The 22,339-nt window shown below is 32.2% G+C and overlaps 1 protein-coding gene across 1 annotated transcript in view; it reads left to right on the top strand.

Annotated features, from left to right (window-relative positions):
- The first annotated feature begins 2,443 nt into the window (after positions 1-2,443).
- Positions 2,444-22,339, top strand: part of LOC143235002 (sodium/potassium/calcium exchanger Nckx30C-like) — a 94,035-nt gene continuing 74,139 nt past the window's right edge. Inside the window, exons 1-2 of the mRNA XM_076472704.1 lie at positions 2,444-2,540; positions 10,960-12,071. Coding sequence (XP_076328819.1) covers positions 11,238-12,071 — 834 coding nt within the window. The 5' untranslated portion in view covers positions 2,444-2,540; positions 10,960-11,237. The remainder of the gene's footprint in view (positions 2,541-10,959; positions 12,072-22,339) is intronic.

The raw sequence follows: 22,339 nt of genomic DNA, 5'->3' as shown, positions 1-22,339 counted from the left end.
TATATTCCAATTTTTTTTGTGATCCGGTTCCTTTGTTTACACCCATTTATTCTAAAAATATCTCTGTTCATTTAAAAATATAAAGTCGGCATATTTCTAGTTTCTGTTAGTTTTTTTTTTTGAAAGACTTATAATGATACTGTATTTTGTATACCTCTCTGCTATGATGTAAAATGATATCATTAGCAGTTTTTGGATTCCCTTAGCTTCAGTTTCAAGATCCAATAGAATTAATATCATTTTTGTTATATTTTAATCGATTGTTTTTTCATTTCTCCTCACCCTTATATACATATACGCTAATCGTTAGGTTTCTAGCGATGTTCTAACTTAAGATATATTCCTAGTTTCCACAGAAATGAAACTTAAATAAGACATAGTTCTGTCTTATTTGGCCCTATCTGTATATTCTACAAAATCATTACTACTTGTGCTGTTTGTAACGACAATATTTCTTCTGCAGTTTTATGTTTTTAAAAGGTTTTTCTAACCATACTTTAAGTCATCTTTATCTTTTCGGAGTACGAGAATTTTAAATCATTGAATTCTTAAGATAACATGGGCTTTGTGGTGTAATCGTTATGTTATGCAAGAGAATAATCTCTTAGATATTAATAGCAATATATATTGATCTACTTTACCTTTGTGTTCATTTTATGTTAACACTCTTTTTTGTTTTGCTTAAACTGTTTTTCATATCTAAATGAAAGCTAAATTCTTGGTTTTGGTTTTATTTTTTCTCTACAGTTATATCTGCTGTGTTTATATTTATAATTACGCTCTGATTTCACGATCTTATCCTTTTGTTTTGTAAAAATATATTCTGTCTGAATACCTGCAGTAAAACTTTCACTTATTTTCTTCCAGATTTTTATTTCTCAGAAATACCTCTGTTTCTAGTACGTTTTATTCTCACTTAATTGTTTGCACCTATTTACTGAACAAGAAAATTTCTGTCTGTAAGATATATATATACTCTAGCTTGTTTGTTTATTAGCACCTTTTTATTCAATGACAAAATAATTCTCTATAAAATTCCATCGATCCTCTGAATAGTTTGGTTTCAAATTTCTATTCTGTGATAATGTCACATTCTCTAGATTTGTAGTGAAATTTCAGTTGTCTTGTTTCAGATTTCTATTCTGTGATAATATCCCCAATCTATAGATCCGTAGCAATTATAATTCTTGATTTAATGTTTTTATTTTATGAAGATATTGTCCGTCTCAAGACTTTTAGTGATACTTTAACGTGTTTAGTTTCGCCTTTTTATTCTCTGAGAATATCGATTGTCTATAGATTGGTAGCCATGTTTTGACTTGTTTGGTTTTTGACTATTTGTTCAACGAAAACGTCCTAGTCTTTAAATTTGTATTCATCTGGTTGGGTTTTGCTTCATCTTTTTTTTTAAGAGAATACTTCTGTCTCTAGATGTACAATGCTTTTATTCGATGAAAATATTGCTTGTTTAGGGCTTTGTAGACAATATTTTCTGCACATTTGTGACAATTTGTAAAATGTTTACGTTTTTAAACAAAGAAAATATTTCTGTCGTTATAGATCTAATGTTACTCTGGCTTATTTGATTTTACCATTTCTTTTTACGAGGATATTATCTGTTTGGAGATTTATTGCAATGCTTTCACTTGTTTGGTTTCATCTTTATATTCCAAAAAATATAATTGTTTTCAGACTTACAGTTATTCAGTTTTAGACTTTTCTTCAATAAACACATTTTTATCTTTCGATTTTTAATGAAACTCTTGTCTAGAGATTTGTAGCAATATCATGGTTTCTGTAGTTTCTAACTCAGAAAAATATCACCTGTCAATAGATATTTAAAGGTGTTGACTAGTTCGGTTTCTCATTTTTATTTAATAAATTTATTAATGTTTCTAAATTTATAATGACAGTCTAGCTTTTTTGTTTGACTTTTCATTTTCAGAGAAATTTCCTTATCTCTATATTTGTTGCCACGTTTTGACATTTTTCATTTAAACTTTCTTGTTTGACAAAATATTCGTGTCTGTAGACTTACAATGATACTCTAACTTGTCTGTAGACTTACAGTGATACTCTAACTTGTCTGTAGACTTATAGTGATACTTGTTTAGTTTCACTTTTGTTATTCTATGAGAGTATCATTGTTTCCGGATTTGCTGCAATATTTCGAGTACTTTGATTTTATTTTCTCTTTCTTCAATAACAATAAATCTGTTTCAAGATTTGTAGCGAAACTTTGACGAATTTGTTTCTTCCATTTATTCTGCTGAAACAAAGCTTCTTTCTACATTTGTAAAAATACTCTGGTTTTGTAGAGTTTCACCATTTAATTTTAAGAGAATCTCACTGCCTGTAGATTTTTGCATTGGTTTCACATTTTAGTTCAACAACAATATCTGTATTACTGAATTTGATATTCTGTGTATTTGTGTTTTTCTTACAGCAAAGTCACATCCGGCTATTTGTTGTGTCCATCAAGGGGAATCGAACCTCTGATTTTAGCGTTATAATTTCGAAGACTTACCTCTGTCCCAGCGGTAAGTCTTTACCTCCACGCAACGAGAATGCCATTTTAAATAAAGTTCTAGCGATGTTTCGAATTATTTAATTTCCTCTTTTTCTGTTCAAAATATTATTTAGGTTTATAGATTTGTTGTAATACTTGCTTTTCTATTTTCACGCATTAATAGAAAGGAAATATGAATATATCCTGTTTTGTAGTTGATGTTCTGACTTACTTGATTTTAACTTTTCTTCCTCAAAATTTTCTCTTTCTCTACCTTTAGATTAGTAATGATATTACGAACTGTCTGGTTTCACTGTTTTGTCAATAAGAACGTTTGAAATTGTAGAGATGGGTTGGCTTGTTTAGTCCCCCGTTGGTACTGCGGTAAGTTTACGAATTTACAAGGTTAAACTCAGGTGTTCGATTTTCCTCGGTGGACTCAACAGATAGCTCGATGTGGCTTTGCGATAATAAAACACACAAACATTGGCTTGATTAATTAAGTTTTTGTAACGTATGTCTGGACGTTTAGATAACATATGTTTAGACATTCAGCGAAGTTTTGTTTATTTTATGCTAACATTTGGATTATTCATAATATTACTCTTGCAAAATTTCTCGTGATGCTCTGTCCTTTTTGGTTTCACATATTTATTCTACGAGAGAATATTTATAACTATTAATTCTACTGAAATATTGTCTGTTTATTGATATTTGTGATGGTTTATCTTGTTTGCTTTCACATTTTTGCTCAACAACAGTATCCCTGTCATTACCTTGATACTTTGGTTTGTTTGGTGTCAGTTTCTTTAATCTATAAAAAAGTCGCTTGTCTACAGATTTGTACCAGTGTTTTAACTTTTCGAATTTGTTATTTTTGATTAACGTGAAAATTACCTTTTTATTACAATGAGAATGTTTATACCTATAGACCTAAAGTGCTACACCAACCTGTTTGTTTCACTTTTTGATTCTACAATAATATAACTGGTCTATCGATCTCTAGAGATACTAACCCTGCCTAGTTTATTTATATTTTTTATTCTACGAGTGTATTGCCTGTAGCGGGAACTGTAGCGACACGCTGGCTTGTTTGATTTCAACATTTTATTCTATGAGAATGCCGCCTTTCTCTAAATTTGCAACAAGTTTTTGGATTGTCTCTTTCATTTCTATTATCCTACGAGAACATCTTTCGTTCTAACTTTTTATAGATAATATGGGCTATTTAGATTGGCATTTTGGTTAAAAGGGAATATCCATTTCTCTAACTTTAGTTCTCTAGTTTGTTTGGTTTTGTCTTTTCATAGACAAGGATATCACCTGTCTATCGTCCTTTAGCAATACTCACCTCACTGGTTTGATTTATCCGTCGTTTATACTCTGAGATACTCACTAAGGATTGTTTCATTTTAACGGATTTTACCTGTATCAAAGTTTATGTTGATACTATGTCTTGTTTAGTTCCCGATTTGTTTCATTCAACGAGAACATCGCTGTCTATGGATTTGTTGTGAAGTTTTCAATTATTTGGTTTAATTTCTTCTCAATAATAATTTCTCAGTCTCTAGTTTTGTTGAAATGTTTTGATTTCTTCAGTTCTTTTCTTAGAAATAGAGCATATTTGTGTCTCTAAATTTGAATCTCTGGCTTGTTTGATGTTGAATATGATTATCTCTGTCTCTAGATTAGCAGTGATACTTTGGTTCGATTTCAGGATTTTAAATTTTTTCCACGAGTATTCTTCCTGCCTCATGATTTGTTACAATACTATGCCTTGTTTACTGTCATTATTTTATTCAGAGAGAATGTTTTTGTGTTTAAATTTATGGCAATGTTTGGATTTATTTGCCTTTACTTTTTTTTTCCAAGTGAAGGAAGCCTCTTTACTGGTAAGCAATAACCTGACTTGTTTCGATTCACCATTTCGTTCAATGAGAATATCTCTATATAGAGAGTTTGGCTTATTTACTTTTAGTGTTTTATTTAACGAGAATACCACTGTCTCTGTTTTGGCTTTTCGGTTTTACATTTTTATCCAGCGTCAACATCCCTGTATCTAGACATCCGGTGATACTCCGTGTTGTTTGATTTCACTGTTTTATTCTACAATAATATCTGTGGTATTGCAGTTGGGACAACATTGGTTTCACCTTGTTTAGAAAGAGAATATAATAATACCGCCTTTATCTACATTTTTTTAGGTTAACTTAAGTGTGATAAAAATACACAATTTTGTTTTAAAAATATCCATATTGCCTTTGTTTATTTAGTTTCACTTTCATGTTCAACATAAATTTTTCCCACCCGTGGATTTGTAGTGATATTCTGGTTTGTTCAGATTAGTTGTTCTTTGCTTAAGTTGCCAAAAATATTATAAGATTTTAGACAAACCAAACATCGATCTACATAGTGACAGTTATAGAGAAGTGTTCATCACAGGTTGTTAGCGTAATATATGAAACATAACGTTTTAAAAGTTTCTTTTAGTTTGAAGTAAATAAAAAATATATTGCAAAAGATCAATCAGAGAATAATTTTGTGAAGACATTTGTGTGTCAAATTTTTATCATAAAGCAATTTGTTTGGAATATGTCGGCTTAATGCAAGCACTTTAATGACATGTTAGATAAATGCAGTCATGATGTCCAAACAACACCTGACTTTTATGCTGAGTATTCAGATTCGAACAACTAAACCATACAATGATCTACTTTAGTTCCTGAATACCTACAATAAGGTGCATATTAAGGCAAACCTAATTTGCTATATTAAACCTGTGCAATGTTTAAAATAAATATTATTTAAAATTCTGGTTAAAGAACCAAGATATTTGTGAAACATATTGCATAATTTTTGTAGTAAAAGCACCAAACACGGGACAAAAAAAGGATTAATCAAATAAAACAGGTTGTTATGAAACACTAAATTTAACACTTAACTTATAATGTTCTAAATACTGACATTATGAAAACAAAAACAACAAACAGTCGTTAGTTCTTGCCAGACGCGAGACAGTTTACTTGTTCAGCAGTTAGTTTCATGAATGAAAAGGTAACATTGTTTTTCTCAAGTTTAATAAACCTGAAGACATATATATTTGGAAAATCAGATCTTATACAAAATAGAAAATAATTAAACAGTTACATAATTAAATTATACCTTTACATGGCAAAAGTGTCACTGTGTCTTCAATGATTTTGAAAAATTAACTAATCGTAATTTGATTAATTAGGAATTTATTATACGTATGTGCTCTCGTATGTAAATGAATAGACGACATTCGCGTTTCTGAACCAAGAACAGTAATCATAAGTTTTACTAGTGCCTGAGTACATCGAGAAAGCCCTTTGTTAGTAGAATATTATAAAAATCATTGTTCACGTTCTAAGTGTATACTTCGTCTGATATATAATTATATATATATATATATAATTGGGTACATTGTTGCTATTTGTTATTAAGCACAAACTACTACAAAGGACTCTCTGTATGGGAACCCGATTGTTAACAGTATAAGTCCGCAGACATATGTGGAATATAAAATAAATGATTATCTCAGGCATATACTACTACGTTAATGTTTTCAAAACAATAGATTGAAAATGCGATAAACGACTATATTTAAAACTTAAAACATAAATAAGATTAAATTATTCTACTTCTAATAATCTTTAAAGTGCCATTGAAAGTCTTAAGAAAGGTGCACAGTATTAAATCAGTAGAATATATAACCTATAACCTTTTTACAACAAAAATATTATTCATTTAGGAAACACAAACCTCTCGTTGAATAAGAAACAAAGTTATATCTGAAGTCAATAGTATTGAGATACTAATGTATTCCACTCAATTTATTTTTCATTTAATACCTTGTGCACTGCTAAGGAAGGAAGATGGATTGTCTTCTATCTTTGATACACCAATTAAAAACTTAATACGAAGGTACAAAGGCGTAGCCTCACAATGGAGCTCGTACATAATCGCCTGAGTAATTATGTGATTATACAATAATATGCATGTATACTTATGTATTGAATCTTAGAGCTGTTCGGCATGTTTGGGGCGCCCGATTCGCAATCTATGATTATCAGGTTCAAATCTCCGTCACGCTAAACATTCTCGACCTTTCAGCCGTGGGGGCGTTATATTGTTACGGTCAATCTGCTATTCATTCCTAAAAGAGTAGCTCAAGAGTTGGCGGTGGGTGATGATGACTAGCTGCCTTCTCTCTAGTTTTACACTGCTAAAGTAAGGACGACTAGCGCAGATAGCCTTCGAGTAGCTTTGCGCAAAATTCAGAACAATCCAAAGTCTTAGAGCCACAAAATCAACGATTGTTTTTCCCAAGTACATGGATTGTTCTTCGTACAACTAAATATATTTTACGACGCTTGTATCTTGGTAACGTCGCAACCCATTTGTTAATGAATTATGTACAATGCTGTCTATATAACGTAAGATAGTAAAGAAGTTGTTTTCTTGAAAAAAAAGTTGCAAAAACACAATATATTTTGGTTATATTACAGATTTCTTTTCCTTTCGTCAAGGATAAAAATATATATAATCTATTGCTCAACGTATTGTAAGTATTTCATGTATATACTCTAAATACAAAAGCATGACTTTAAACAATATCTCATTTTACAGCTGGTGTTAAGGTTGTGAGAAATAATTAGCTTTTCAATCCTCCGTTAATCGTTTTAAAATAATTTTACTTCAAACTAAACCAGTTTTACATTGTATACAAATAATGCATGCTAACCTAGTTTAACGTCATGCCTATTATATTGCCAGTCTTTATACATGAATAAACGATAAAGGTTAGTTCGTAGTAATCACGTAAATACAGTCAATTCGAACAATGACGAAACAAGCAAGCCTTGACAAAAGTTAAAAAAAGGTCAGTGCAATATATCATCTCGTATTTGCAAATATTAACACTTAAATGAAATGAAGGGAAAAGGAAGAGACATTCACTATCGTGTGTTTGTGTGTTTTTTTTATAGCAAAGCCACATCGGGCTATCTGCTCAGCCCACCGAGGGGAATCGAACCCCTGATTTTAGCGTTGTAAATCCGGAGACATACTGCTGTACTAGCGGGGGGTGCATTCAGTATCAGTTACCACGTAATTCAGCTCTCGTAGCATGGTTATCATCCTGTCTGCATATACACAGAACAAGTATTTATACAGCATTTTAAAACATGTTGAAAACGTTGAGATAAGGCTTACTTCTTTCCGTATTAAAACAAAAAGTATTTTTCAGTTGTTTTTACTCTCTATTTACTCGCTTGAAAAGTTTATTTATAATATTTAACTTTCGCTCAAAATTCAAAACAATCCTTTTACTTCTATAAAAGTATCTTGAGTGTCAGATAATGGTGTGCAGATGAATATACTATTTTAGTACTTATGTTGGCAAATTATATTATTAAAATACATTAAAATTGTATTAAACTTATTATTGAATTTTCTAATTTCTACAACATCTCTTTTACATTTATAAACTGTAGTAAATAAGTCAGTTACAATATACATTTAGTATTGTAATCAAGTAATCTTACTGATTAATTTTTACTTCATTTACATTACTTCAAATATATAGCAATTAAGAGCAACATTGTGAAACTAAAATATAAGACTTCAGTTCATTTTAAAAGCTTGACCATTTTCTCCAATTTACAAATCTATCAAAAATAAAACAAATTTACCTCAGACACTCAACCACAGAAAGTATTTCATGCTGAATACAAAGGTGCTAATATAATAATAATTATATGAATGCTTTTCACTGAACAGGTACTTACTTATATAATACATCATTAACGATCAGTTACGAATGATCACTAGAACCATAATGTGAAAAAGTTCCAAGTTATAGAGTTTCGTTTTCAACGTGAACAGTTACATTGATAGCTACCACAGTAAGTTCGATTTATCAAAAGGTTAGGATATCGTAAAGTGGTTAGCGTGTCTGTCATAATATCGGAAGGTTCAATGCTAGGGTCGCAGTATGCCGTTGGACGTTCTGTATGTTTATCCGTGAAGGAATTATAATTGTAACAGTCAATTCCGCCATTCGGTTTAAATTAGTCATATAAAAGTTGTGGTTGTCTTCCTTCTACTTAGAAGCTCTTGAGGATGCTACGCATAAACCTTGCGGATTTTTCCCAGACGTTTAGCTCATGTATCTTGTAATGTACTAACTACAAAATCAGCTTGTAATTGAAGAGACCAACATTAGTTGGTCAATGCAACACGTTTCCACCAAGCAATCCCAAAATGGCCAATTTTTACATTAGGAAAAACAAGCAAACCTGTTAATATCTCTGCTTGGGACATACTAGAATGTAGCTTTGTATCAAATTCCATGTAAATTGGTCAAAATACGACCAAATAATTGACCAAAACCTTCAAAATTATGCTTTATGTAATCTCTGAATCCCCTTAAAAGACTCAAATGAGTATTCCGACTTTTTAATGTCAGTTAATTGGGCACAGGAAAAATTCATATTTGATATTTGTTCTAATTCTTAATCGCTGTAAACATGACTGCACAGGAGCCTAAGATATACATTTTTTAGTTGTTTGACTTATAACCCGTAGAACCCTTAAAATGTCTAAATCAAACAAATGAAAAAGGCGTCTGAAAGTATTGGACCAAGGTACAATTCTACCAAGTTTTAAGTACATCCACGGAGAAATATAGAAATAGTAGTGGATTGAAATATGTTTGGAAGAAGAAGAAATAATAGAAAAGCAATATGTCTTTGTGGAGATATAAAAATATTTCTTTATCCCATTTATATCATTTACGGCTATGTTGAACAGATACTTTTGTGTACGAGAGCATATCACAAACTGAGATTTCCTTTCTTTAAACTGAGTGTGATACGAGACCTATTTCTTATCGTTATTGACTATTTGTTCGACTTCTTATCTTAAAACAAAATTTAGAAGTTAAATTATAATTGTGCCTTCTTTTCGTATTTAGAAATATCAGCTGAGTATTAATTTGTTTTGTTTCAAGTGTTTTATTTTAATGTACTTACCTCCATAAAGTATATCTCTAATCCCATTTTACATAGGATACAATTATGTATAAATTTATATCTAAAAAACCTGGAGTTTAAATAGAAAAATTCACAAAATTGATATACCAAACCCAGAGCCTTTACTTCAGTTTATAGCCATTGCTGGGTTCGAGACAGGAGACTCGACGTCTCTTATAATGTATACATGTATTTTATTACCTATGTCTGATCCAGTAGACAGCTTTAATAATTTTTAGTTTGTAATCTTACTTTGATTCGAGAAAACCAAAGTATTTTAACATGTTTCAGTTAATCATATTTTTAAGTCTTGAAAATACATGAAATTAGCTAATATATCTCTTATATTTCCACTTGACACGTAAGATCTAAAACTCTATCATCTAACAGCCTCACTTGATTCGAGACAGAGAATAAAATGTGCAATTTTTCTGTTTTAAAATAAAAGTATGTAGAACGTATGAAGGCAGACATTGTCCATAATCACTAGTAAGTTTTCAAGACAATTGTTAAGTTTCATTAACTATAATTTCCTTCCAATATGTTAAACAGAAAAGTTTATCATAGGAGAACCAAATATTTTTAAACTGGTTATCTTGTTTAAAAGAAAAAAGGATACTTTTATTTTATCATCTAAACAAAATTGATAAACTTTAAAGTATTAGCTTTAAAACCAGTAAAGACTGTTAGAGCTAATTGAAGTATTCACATAGAGTTTGTGTTTACTTCTTTGAAAAATTTAACTTAAAATTGATGTTAAGAATAAGTTTAGCCTGCTTCACAAATTTCAAAGCTTCGACATAACTAACTGTTTACTGTAGCCTGATTCATACATTTTACAGTTTTGCCATCACTAGTTATATAACGTATGCTGGTTTGTACCTTTTACATAGTGTAAAGTACATACTAAGTAATATGAATTACGACCTTTAATCAAATGAATCAGGAAATGCATGTTTTTGTAAGATTTTTGCACTTTTTCATATAAAGTTTTAGATAATATGATGAAGACTAATAAAAGAATCATTACAAAGAAGTATCACATTTTGTATGTGAAAACTGAAAAAAAAAGATTAGTAGAAAACCAAGAGTACCAAAAACTAACTGTAGCGGTATTCTTTTGTACTAAATCAAACACTTAGCTTTGACAATTCAAAAATAACAAAAAAGACAATTTTGTATCCTTCATTGGCACAGTAGTATGGCTGAGGACTTACACTGGGGATTCGAATCTTGCGATGGGTAGAGCACAGATAGCCCAATGTTTAACTTTGCGCTTAACTACAAACACAAAAAGAGAATCACGTGTTTAGTTGAACTTAAAATTAAGATATTGTGCCCTTTTTACTTTTTATATTCAGTGAATGTATAATATTTTATTTTCGTTATTCACAGATAACTTTAGTTCCAGCATTTTTTTGCCTGTCGTCATTGATGGATCACCCCCAACGGTTCCATGAACGTCGGCTTAACTCTAAAGAGTTCACTACAGGAGCTCCAAGACTATATACAATAAAAATGCACACTCTGACACTTAATGGTTCCCTGGACGAAACAACTATACTCAGCAGTACCTGTAGAGTTTAATAAATCTTTATCTTCCTTAAGCTTTACTAACTTTAGGAATTGCGTTGAAACTTTTTTCCATTGCGTTTAACTTAAAAAAAACAACAATGACAGAAGTTTCATCGAAACGGTTTCCGAGAAAACGTTGGAGGCCGCTTTTTCAAGTTTTTGCTGTTGGTGTATCCTTGGTTTTGTATCTTTCTTATTTTTATTCCACATCGCCCAGTAGTAAGAAGACAAGTCATGGCAATGAATGGAAGAAGTTTTTAAATTCTGAGACAAAAGATAACAAATTGGTGCCTTCACGACATCTGCTTCAAACTGGAAGTCTTAACAATAGTGAACCAACCAAGCAACCACCTCAGTTTCCAAAAGACTTGTTTACTGAGAAACAACGTAAGCGCGGGGCAGTGCTTTTTCATGTCCTTGGACTCATCTACATGTTCGTTGGTTTGTCAATTGTGTGCGACGAATTCTTCGTTCCTGCTCTGGACGTGATCACAGAAAAATTACAGATATCTGAGGACGTGGCTGGTGCCACCTTCATGGCAGCTGGAGGGAGTGCACCCGAATTGTTCACTAGCATCATTGGTGTTTTCATCTCGTTTGATGACGTTGGAATTGGTACCATCGTGGGGTCGGCTGTTTTCAACATTCTTTTTGTAATTTCCATGTGTGCCATTTTTAGCAAGGACGTTCTGCAACTGACCTGGTGGCCTCTCTTCAGAGACGTTAGTTTTTATTCCATGATATTATTAATCCTTATGGCATTTTTCAGTGATAATGTAATTCACTGGTACGAAGCTACGATTCTATTTTCATGTTACATTGCTTACGTGTCCTTCATGAAATTCAACTCCCAAGTCGAGCATTTCGTGAAGACGATTTTGAACAGAAATAAAGTAAAGAAAGTACGCAGCACAGATCACCTGATGGCAGGTGTAAGTACATTTTTAGAAGATTTCATTTAATTTACTTTTAATGGTATTATATCCCGTTTAAACACAATATTTGATATGCATACATGTGTGTATGTGTGTGACGTTAGCATTAACTTTGAATCATTTTTAATCTCGAATAACAAAATTATATCCACGCCTATTTTTCTGAACGTTCGAATATGAAATCTGTCTAGTTTTGCTCAATATTATGTCATGGTAGCGCTGGTGAAAGATACAAATCTCATATAATAAAATGTATCAATACTATAATTAATAACAGGAATATCTTACGATTCCATGAGGTTTAACAAGAAAGAGCTACTAAACGATAGACTAAGTAGATAAACGTCGAAAGCCTAACTTCAGGGCAACAGAGGGTTCAGGAAAAATTAATCATATCATGTTACAAAACTAAAACCTCGTTGTCTTTACAGCGTATGTGAGGGTAGTCAATATTTTTATCATTTCATGAGAAGGACGTAAAATGGGCAATTTCATCTGACCAAAACATGAGACTGAAAAATCATGACAAATTAGTTTTAGCATCATTTTTATAAAATTACGCAATAAGTTTTATCCAAGAATAAATTGTTTTCATAATAATCCTCTCTTATTTTTAACTGGGTTTGGAAAATAATTTCAAAAATGTTTTAAAAAGTACACTTAGTCAGACAAAACATTCAAATTAAGCTGTAACTGTGAAACAGATTTTCGACCCTATACTTGACACCAAGCTTTAAAACAGCACTAAGCCGATAAGTTTCTTCATGATTAATTGCCTTACGTTTGAGGCAGAAAGATATTCCATTTATTTTCTGTAAAGTTTGCTTATTAATCCTATAATATACTGACAAAACAAAGGAATGCCATATACTGTTCTTAAAACAAAATGTGTGTGAACTTGAGTTGCTACTTTTGTTCAGAATAAAGAACAAACTTATTTCCATATACATTTATATTCTGATTGTTGTATGCACAGTACAGGATTTTATTATTATTTCTATTCATTTAAGAACTTGAACTTGTTTTTGAAAGTTATACTTAGTATCGAAGAAGACGCTATTGAGTAACTTTCTAATTTATCTTTAACAAACTTATTTCCATATACATTTATATTCTGATTGTTGTATGCACAATACAGGATTTTATTATTATTTCTGTTTATTTAAGAACTTGAACTTGTTTTTAAAAGTTATACTTAGTATCGAAGAAGACGCTATTGAGTAACCTTCTAATTTATCTGTGTTCACTTTTAGCTATCAGGTTCTTGCTTCTAGTCCTGAAGAAGATCGATAGTTCTCCAGAGTTTTTCTTTTTTCTTTGCTCTATCATTCACCAACAGCATGGCATCAAGGTACTAGGCAAGATGAGATAAAATAAAAAAATCACGAGGAGTTTGAATTTCTTTCCTCTTATGTCTATTTTAGCAGACACACCTTCAAGAAGGATAAAGCAGGGCACTAACATTACATTAAGTATTCCCTAGGTTGGACCCAGAAGTTGTAAAATGTCTAAAGTAACAAGAGGAAATTATTAATTCATCACATATTTAATCGTTAAAAACTATTAGGTAAATTTTAAGGAATAAAACGAAATGATACAATTGAAATATAAAGAATTCATTTATAGGGGTCCGGCATGTCCAGGTGGGTTAAGGCGTGCGACTCGTAATCTGAGGGTCGCGGGTCCGCATCTCCTTCGCACCAAACATGCTCGCCCTTTCAGCCGTGAGGGCGTTATAATGTGACGGTCAATCCCACTATTCGTTGGTAAAAGAGTAGTCCAAAAGTTGGCGGTGGGCGGTGATGACTAGCTGCCTTCCCTCTAGTCTTACACTGCTAAATTGAGGATGGTTAGCGCAGATTCTGAAACTATATTGTTTTGTAATCACAGTAAGACATGGAATCTGATTAAGATGAAATATGAAGCACATGCTTCCACACTGAATAAAAAATCTCTTATTCTGATCAACAGGAAATTGGAGGATATTATTTATATCGATGATAGAGAATGTTGCCAAATAAAATTGAAATACGTGTGAGAAATAGTCGGGGTCTGGTATGGTCTGGTAGTTAAGGCACTCGGCTCTTAATCTGTAGGTCACAGGTTCGAATCCACATTACGCCAGATATGTTAGCCCTTTCTGCCGTGGGAACGTTATCACTTGAAGGTCAATCTCACTGTTCGTTGGTAAAAAAGTAACCCAAGAATTGGTGGTGGGTGGTGATGACTATCTGCGTTCCCTCTACTCTTACACTGCTAAATTAGGGAGAGCTAGTGTAGATAGCCCTCGTGTAACTTTGCGCGGAATTCATAAAAACGAACGAGCGATAGTATGAAAGGGATTTCGTGTAAATACACCAATCTCTGCATTTGTTCTCGTACATAACCAAAGAGATGTTGAGAATATTTAATCTTGCACCTAATGAAATCAGTGAGGTTTGTTCATCTTTCACTGCAAAAAGAGAAAAGCATGTTTTGCAAACAAAATTGCTGTTTCACAGTGATTGCAACATAACTATCAAGTCATCCCTTAAATAATGTCCGATTTTAGGTTCAGAAAAACAGAAAGGATTTCAAACGCTTTTAATGTTATTTAATCAATAATGTATGTTCTATTATTATTAATTACTTCTTGCCAACAATTCGTAACCTTCTGAATGTCATTTCTACAAAATTATTGTGGATTGGAGGAAAACAATATAGAGAGGGTAGTTTTGACATCTTCATGTGTTCCAAGCTCTTTTCCATCAAGATACTTCTGCAAACTTCGGAATAGATGATAATCAGATGAGACAAGGTCTGGAGAATAAGGAGAACGTGGAAGTTCATCCCATTCTAGCTTTTCAATCTTTGCAGATGCGATCCTTGCTGTGTTGGGCCGTACATTATCCTGGTGTAATACAACACCTTAACGACTGATCAAAGGAAGCCTCTTTTCTTTCAGTGCAACTTTTTAAACTGTTGACAATAGAAGTCTGTTGTAATCGTTACATTGAGTGGCAGCAGCTTGAAATGGATTACACCAACAATATCCCACAAAATGCTTAATAAGACTTTCGTAGGGTGGAGGTCTATTTTGGGCTGTGCTTCAGCCAGGTTACCTGCACTGAGCCATTGTCTGCAGTGTTTAACATTTTTATAAAATATGTATTTTTCATTTCCAGTCACTAACCCATCCATTAAAGGTGAGTTACGTTCATGAGAATGCAGTGAAGTGCAAATGTCCACTCTTGCTTTAAGGTTGGGTTCTGTTAAATTATGGGGTGTAATTTTCCAAGTTTTGACACCTTTTCAAGCTGTTGTAGATGATGGTGAACTGTTGGATAGATTGAATTAAGCTTCTGTGCTAGTTCTTCAACTGTAATAGCACAATCTTCATCAAGTGCAGTAAGCAGCAAGTCATCATTAAACTCAACAGAACGACCTGAACGTGGCGCATCACTTAAACTGTAATTACCTGATATGAACTTCTGAAGTCACCTTCGCCCATTTCTTTCATTGAGAGACTCCGCTCCATAAACACCTTGAATGTTTCGTGTAGTTTCTGCTTCAGTATTGCCTTTTTTGAACTCATAAAGTATTATATGCCTAATGTGCTTCTCAGACACTTTCATCTTCATAAGAGTTTATCTGGTTAATGATCTAAAAAGTGGAGTTGGTTAAGTTTCTTTTATTTGTCTGAACATTTTTTATACATGTCCTACTACATAATTTAGTCATTAAAACCTTCTACAGAGACAGAAATGATGATGCTCTATCTGTATTAAATTTTTGGACATTACTTATGGAATGACCTGGATAAAAAAACAAACGAAATCTCTAAACAAAAGTGTTCACACGAGACAAATATTTATTTCTAATTCTATATAATCTAGTTAAATGTAATAACAAGCGAATTATCAACACATCAAAGCATTAAAAAGAAAATGAGTTTGAATTGAAATTGCACGTCATTTATATTGTTAGAAAGCACAAAACTTGTGTATTTATATCACAACCCTAACTGTTGAATTGAAATTGCACGTCATTCATATTGTTAGAAAGCACAAAACTTGTGTATTTATATCACAACCCTAACTGTTGAATTGAAATTGCACGTCATTCATATTGTCAGAAAGCACAAAACTTGTGTATTTATATCACAACCCTAACTGTTGAATTGAAATTGCACGTCATTTATATTGTTAGAAAGCACAAAACTTGTGTATTTATATCACAACCCTAACTGTCTTGTAATTTATACAACATTATTGTTGTTGCGAAATATATTTGATTCGTAAGTGTGTTTTTCCTTATAGCAAAGCCACATCATGCTATTTACTAAGCCCACCGAGGGAATCGAACCCCTGATTTTAGCGTGGTAAAACCGTAGACTTACCGCTGTGCTAGCGCGGTGCAAATTTGATTCAGTTTCCAACTAAACATTCTTTACGGTATATTTAATCACAATAGGTCTTCTGTTTAGCGTGGATTTTTTATAGTTTAGTAATTAAAACCTTAAAAAGATTATAGTATTTATTGATTCGTAATGTGTCGAAGTTGGTTCAAGAGCTCCACATCTGCTATTGAAATAAAGAAGAAAATTGTAAAATAATTATTTAGTACATTAACTGTCTCCGCGCAATAATGGAATAGATATTATTTGAAATAAAAATGGAAAAGAAATATTCAGATCACTTAGTTACTTTCCCGCTAAAAATATTTTTTGAAAAGGTGAGATAGTTTTCTTGTGGACAAAGTCACAATAATAGATAAAACTACGTTCATTTATACACTAGTATCTGTTGAACGTAAGTATACGTCAATAACATTATCAAGGTGCAGTTGCTAGGAACGTGTTTATAATGATAGTTTCAAACATGAAGTCTATTCCTGTCACGGTTTGATGAAAGATTGCGTGCTGTGCATAGTTATATGCAAAAATTAACGGAAGTCGCTCTCTATGCTCTTGTTAATATGCGTGATCTAGTTGTTTGGACAAATTATGCGTTTATGATCACAACTGAAGTATGAATATTAATTTTAAATAACTAACTTTGTAAGCTATGCGGTAAAAGTAACAAAGTTACGTAGAATTACACTAACTGAAATTAACCAATAACATGTAGGCGATACTGCATGATATTTTCCATACAGGGGATTAATTACATTTTATAAGAATTATTTGCTTATTTTAGTATAATATCGTATCGCTGCAGTTACGAACTGTGGAATCATGAGCAATATGTTTTATAACTTTATATTGGACTGAGGTTGAGTGTGACCGAATTATTACCATGCTCGGAGTGTGAATTTAGGGATTTGTGTTTTGATGTCTCAGAAACGTGTTTTACACTTGGATCCTAGACTGTGTTGTTACAGTTTCGAACAAGTCCAATAAGTGATCAGGTAAACGTTTTAGGTAGGTATTATTACTGTTTTCCCTTTATCACAAGAGTTATCGAACATTTTTCTTTTTCTTTGGCCGTAACTCCCACTTCCTAGTGGCATAGCGGCATTTTTACAAACTTATACTGCTAGAAGCGGGGTTAGATACCCGTGGTGAGCAGCGGATGAATAGTCCTTTGTGTAACTTTGTGCTTATTCAAAACTCTCATATTAACGTAACTTAAACTCATGAAAAGAGAATAGGCCTGCCATGACGAGCTGGAAAAAACACTCAACTCGTAATCTTAGGGTCGAAGGTTCGAATCCCGTTAATTGAACATGCTCGCTCTTTCAGCCATGAGGGCGTTATAATGTGACGGTCAATTCCGCTACTGATTGGTAAAAGAGTAGCTCAACAGTTGGCGGTGAGTGGTGATGACTAGTTGCCTTCCCTCTAGTCTCACACTGCTAAATCAGGGACGACTAGTGCAAATAGCCATCGTGTAGATTTGCGCGAAATTCTGAAAACAAACCAAACAAAAGAAACAAATAGGCAGATGAAAATTGTGTTATTAGGCTTAGTGTTTACAGGACAAATAACGTTTGTATTAATGGAGATATCAACAGGATGATGACCTCATCAAAGGGTGTTTCAAAGTGCCTCAACATCTGATTACATCATCAACTATGTAATCTTGACTTAATTAAATGCCCTAAAAAGTTACAGCCAAAACCATTAATTTAACGAGATAACTATTACAACACTGTTACTTAATTCAGTTTTATCACACATACTTTCTTAAATTATCCATTATTTGAGCAAGATATGAACAGGATGGTCCAAAATCATCTTTCTCATTTTAAAACTTAATAATTAAACAACTAAGGAAATACAGCAATGTAGTTTTCAATACCTCATAGCCCAATTCAAATTATTTTATGTCATGTTTTTTGTGGTTTTTTTTCCACTACAATGAATAAAGTTATCTTGTAAAATGGCAACTGTGCAAGAAAAGACTCAATGAGTAATTTGGTTTTCAGAGACCAAGTCGGTGTCTGAGGTGCAACATAATCATACATGCCAGTAGAGGAAAGAAGTATGAAGTTATGTTAAGGATATTATGTATCTCACACTTCTAACAAATATTGCAAAGTTAAAGCCCAGGATAATAAATCCTATCGTCACTGCAATTGTGGACAAGTGGACTGAAATTGATTATCATTTACAGATGTATTGAAGACCTCTAGTTGTACACACATAGAATTCTATATATATGTAGAAACGTCTCGTTTGGGTTGATAATTTTTTTTACGTAAAGGAGCGAACATAGAATTCTATTGATATGGAAATAAAACCTGTTTCAGTTGGACTAAAAGATGTTAAATATTGAATAGATGTATTTCCTTGCTTATTTAATTATTAAAGTTTAAAACATGAAAGATAATTTTGGACCACCTGTATTATAACACAACCAGTAAGTTACCTTAAGCACTTTACAATTACCAATCATTTTATATATAAAACACTTTTCTAATTCATTAGGTATATACTTTTTCTTTCTACATTTAACTTGCATGACGTGCTTTTATGAAATTCCTGACATTTTATATGTTAAACACTTATTGATAACTTATTTATATAATTAATTTATTGTACAATAACTATTTGTTTTGAATTGAATGCTTATTTAAATCTACAATAATAAAAGTTTGTGTCCATAGGTCTCTCTTTGTGTGTGTGTGTGACCACCATAGCTCCAAGAGAAAAAAATCTAGAAACCTGAATTTTTGCACTCATAATAAGTAAACCTTGAGGGTTTGCACCTAAGTATTATTAATTATATACGTACATGTGCGCATGCACATCTTTTTAATGAGACAAGATGGCAAAAACACATATAAAAAATAAGTGGTTCCTCATATTACAAATAAAAATCACAAACAGACACACAAGTGTATGCGTATATGTGTTTGTGTGTGTGACTGGCATAGCTCAAAGAAAAAAGAATGCAGAAAATTTATATTTTACGCCCATAGTGAAAGGATCTCAAGGGTGTGCATCTGGGTATTACTTATTCACGCGTATCACATGTTTATGTTTCTGATGAGGTAAGCTAGCGAAAAACCACACAGAAAAAAATATTTATTTTTATATAGCAACGTCTAATATATAGAAAATCCAGTGCATTTTGTTAACAATGCATTCCAAAATGGTTTTTTATGTCATGTTGCTTATATTTTATGCTATAGTAGGTTCAAAATACATACACACTATCAACATAATAATCATAGCGAATCCTGGTAGTTTCGCTAGTATCCAAAAATTTCAAGTCAGCTTTATACGTTTATTGTTCCAGTAAAGTTTAAAAGCTCCATGTAAATAATTACGTTTAACCAGTACTATTATTACATTTCTGTAACTATTTTCATAAATCAATGTCTACAGTTTGTTTCTTGCAGGATTGGAACTTTATGCACATGGGTTCTAAAAGTAATATTATTATCATATCGAAAACTAAACGTTTACAACCTATTGCTTAATTGTTCTGATGCATCTCAGCTGATTACAAGTTGAAGCTAACACAGTTGCCTAATGCTAAAACCCCAATCACATAAGGGATTCAAACATATGGATCATAGCCAAATATAATTATTTATATCACAGTGATATTTTCCATACTGCATGTTCAATATATGTGATATTTAAATTTGTAGGCTCAGAAAAACCATTTTAAACGTCTAAGCAGTCATCTTCCTCTTATATATTTAAAAAAAACATCGATTAATCGATCTTTCTATAAACTGTGCTAACATTATCCTTGTTAATATTATCTGCCTATAAAGATCTTCAGCAACACAAACCACGTAAAGAAACCTAGGTCTTAGTAACACCTTTCACCTAAAGATTTCTGGTAATATTGGTAAAGCCTTGGTAACATCATCTGACTATAATAACAGACCATCTGGTATTTAACTATTATGTGATCCATCCCTAAGACAGATGCGTCGTCTAGTGCGCAATGCATAATAGTTATTAATCCCTATGCTTTGGCATAATTTGAATATTACGCAATAGTTACGCAAGCTCACTGAGACGACATCCTTTGGAAGGTGAAGAGACGCCGTAACTACCATCAAAATTAGGTTGCTCTTCTTTTTTCTACGACATATCAGATTAAGATAACCGCTTCACTCAGAGAAGTGAAGTAATATATCAAGGTGATTTCAGAAATTGAAAAATGGCGTTTACGTAATGACCCGATAACTAATGGATGAGGAAATTGTGAGTTTCATCCACTACTTGAAACAGATATAGAAGTTTAACGTCATCGCTTCATTGAAACTTTTAGCGTAAGTAATTATCAATAGAAATTTTTAATTAATTCGTATTTAATGTAAGATTTAAAACTATATTGAAACATCGTTAAAACAAAAATATATTTTAATCGGATATAACTTTTCGTTACATTATCAAACTGTTTGTTTTCCGGGATAACGAATATCTAACATATTTGATTTTTCTAGATCAAACAAAGAAAACTCTGACTGTAGGAAGGAAAATAATTTGTCTGGCAATAAAACAAACGTTTCTAGAGTTTGGCAAAGTAACTCCTCTCTTGATTTGGTTTTTTTCTGAATTTGCGCAAAGCTACAGAAATAGTAGGACTGACCGTCACATTATAACGCCTCCATGGTTGTAAAAGCAAACATGCTGGCATAACAGGGATTATAACCAGAGACCTTCGTATTGTGAGTGTAGCGCATAACCACCTGGTCATGCCGAGGTATTCCTTATATAGGTGTATTCTCTTTCTCAGTCTACTGACATGTAACAAAAGAACTTTGTTATCTCAGATAAGCGTTCACTCTACTCATGTTTACTACTTACTTGCAATCAACGCACTGAGATTATTTGCAACTACCAAAATGTGTTTGGTAGCATACAAACATCTGTAAAGAGCATTTGTTTTATAATATTTTCATGTTTCTTACTGGTGAGGACATAGTGGCTGTTTCTTCTACAAGTTTTGAAAGTGATATGTCATTCAAGCCTTTTTTTCTTGTAAAAAAAAATAGACCACTAGGTTACGTTTTGTTGAAAGTAAAATAACAGTTTAAAAAACGAATTTTCGAAATACTCCTATCCTAAAAACGAAAGAAAAACAAAATTGAAAATAGTTAGCTAGAAAGAATGTTTGTATGTTGGAAAGCATAAATGTCCCCCGTTCGGACAGCGGTAAGTCTACGGACTTACAACGCTAAAATCAAAGGTTCGATTTCTCTGGTGGACACAGAAGATGACCAGATGTGGCTTTGCTATATGAAAACACATGCATACAAGTAAGCGTAAATATACAAAATAAGCCATCTGTGATATGCAGAGCACAAGTACATATAGGTAAGTTATTTTTGATGTCAATAAGCTTTAGTATTTATCGCTGAATCAATGAGGGCTAGATAGAAGAATTTCAAAATTTTACTTTAATTAGAGAATGCACTTAAACATTAGAAAAACTGTTTAAATAAGTATTTATGGTTTAAATTGTTCTAGATTTTAGCTGAATAGTTTTTAAATTGAAATATATGTAAATAAATTATTTTATGTTTAGGTATTTTCCAGGAAAATATGTTAAGCCTATAATTGCTATGATGTGAAAAATTATCTTTCTTTCCTAACCCTTGACAAATGACTAAATAATGCTTCTATTCCAAGTGTCAAATTTATTTAGTTAAAAATATAAAAACCACTCATATTTATAAGAAATAGAAATTTCACATCACAAAAGTGAAACACCAATCAAAATAGCATTATTTTACATTCAATAATTTAAGAGTATTACTCAGTAATTTAACTCCATACAAAAGATGCATATTTATCAAATTTCAGCTTGCGCATC

Source organism: Tachypleus tridentatus, chromosome 12 (assembly GCF_004210375.1).
Source record: "Tachypleus tridentatus isolate NWPU-2018 chromosome 12, ASM421037v1, whole genome shotgun sequence".
NCBI classification, from domain to species: Eukaryota; Metazoa; Arthropoda; class Merostomata; order Xiphosura; family Limulidae; genus Tachypleus; species Tachypleus tridentatus.
The sequence above is the reverse complement of the archived record's forward strand: the minus strand, read 5'-3'. Positions and strand labels throughout refer to the sequence as shown.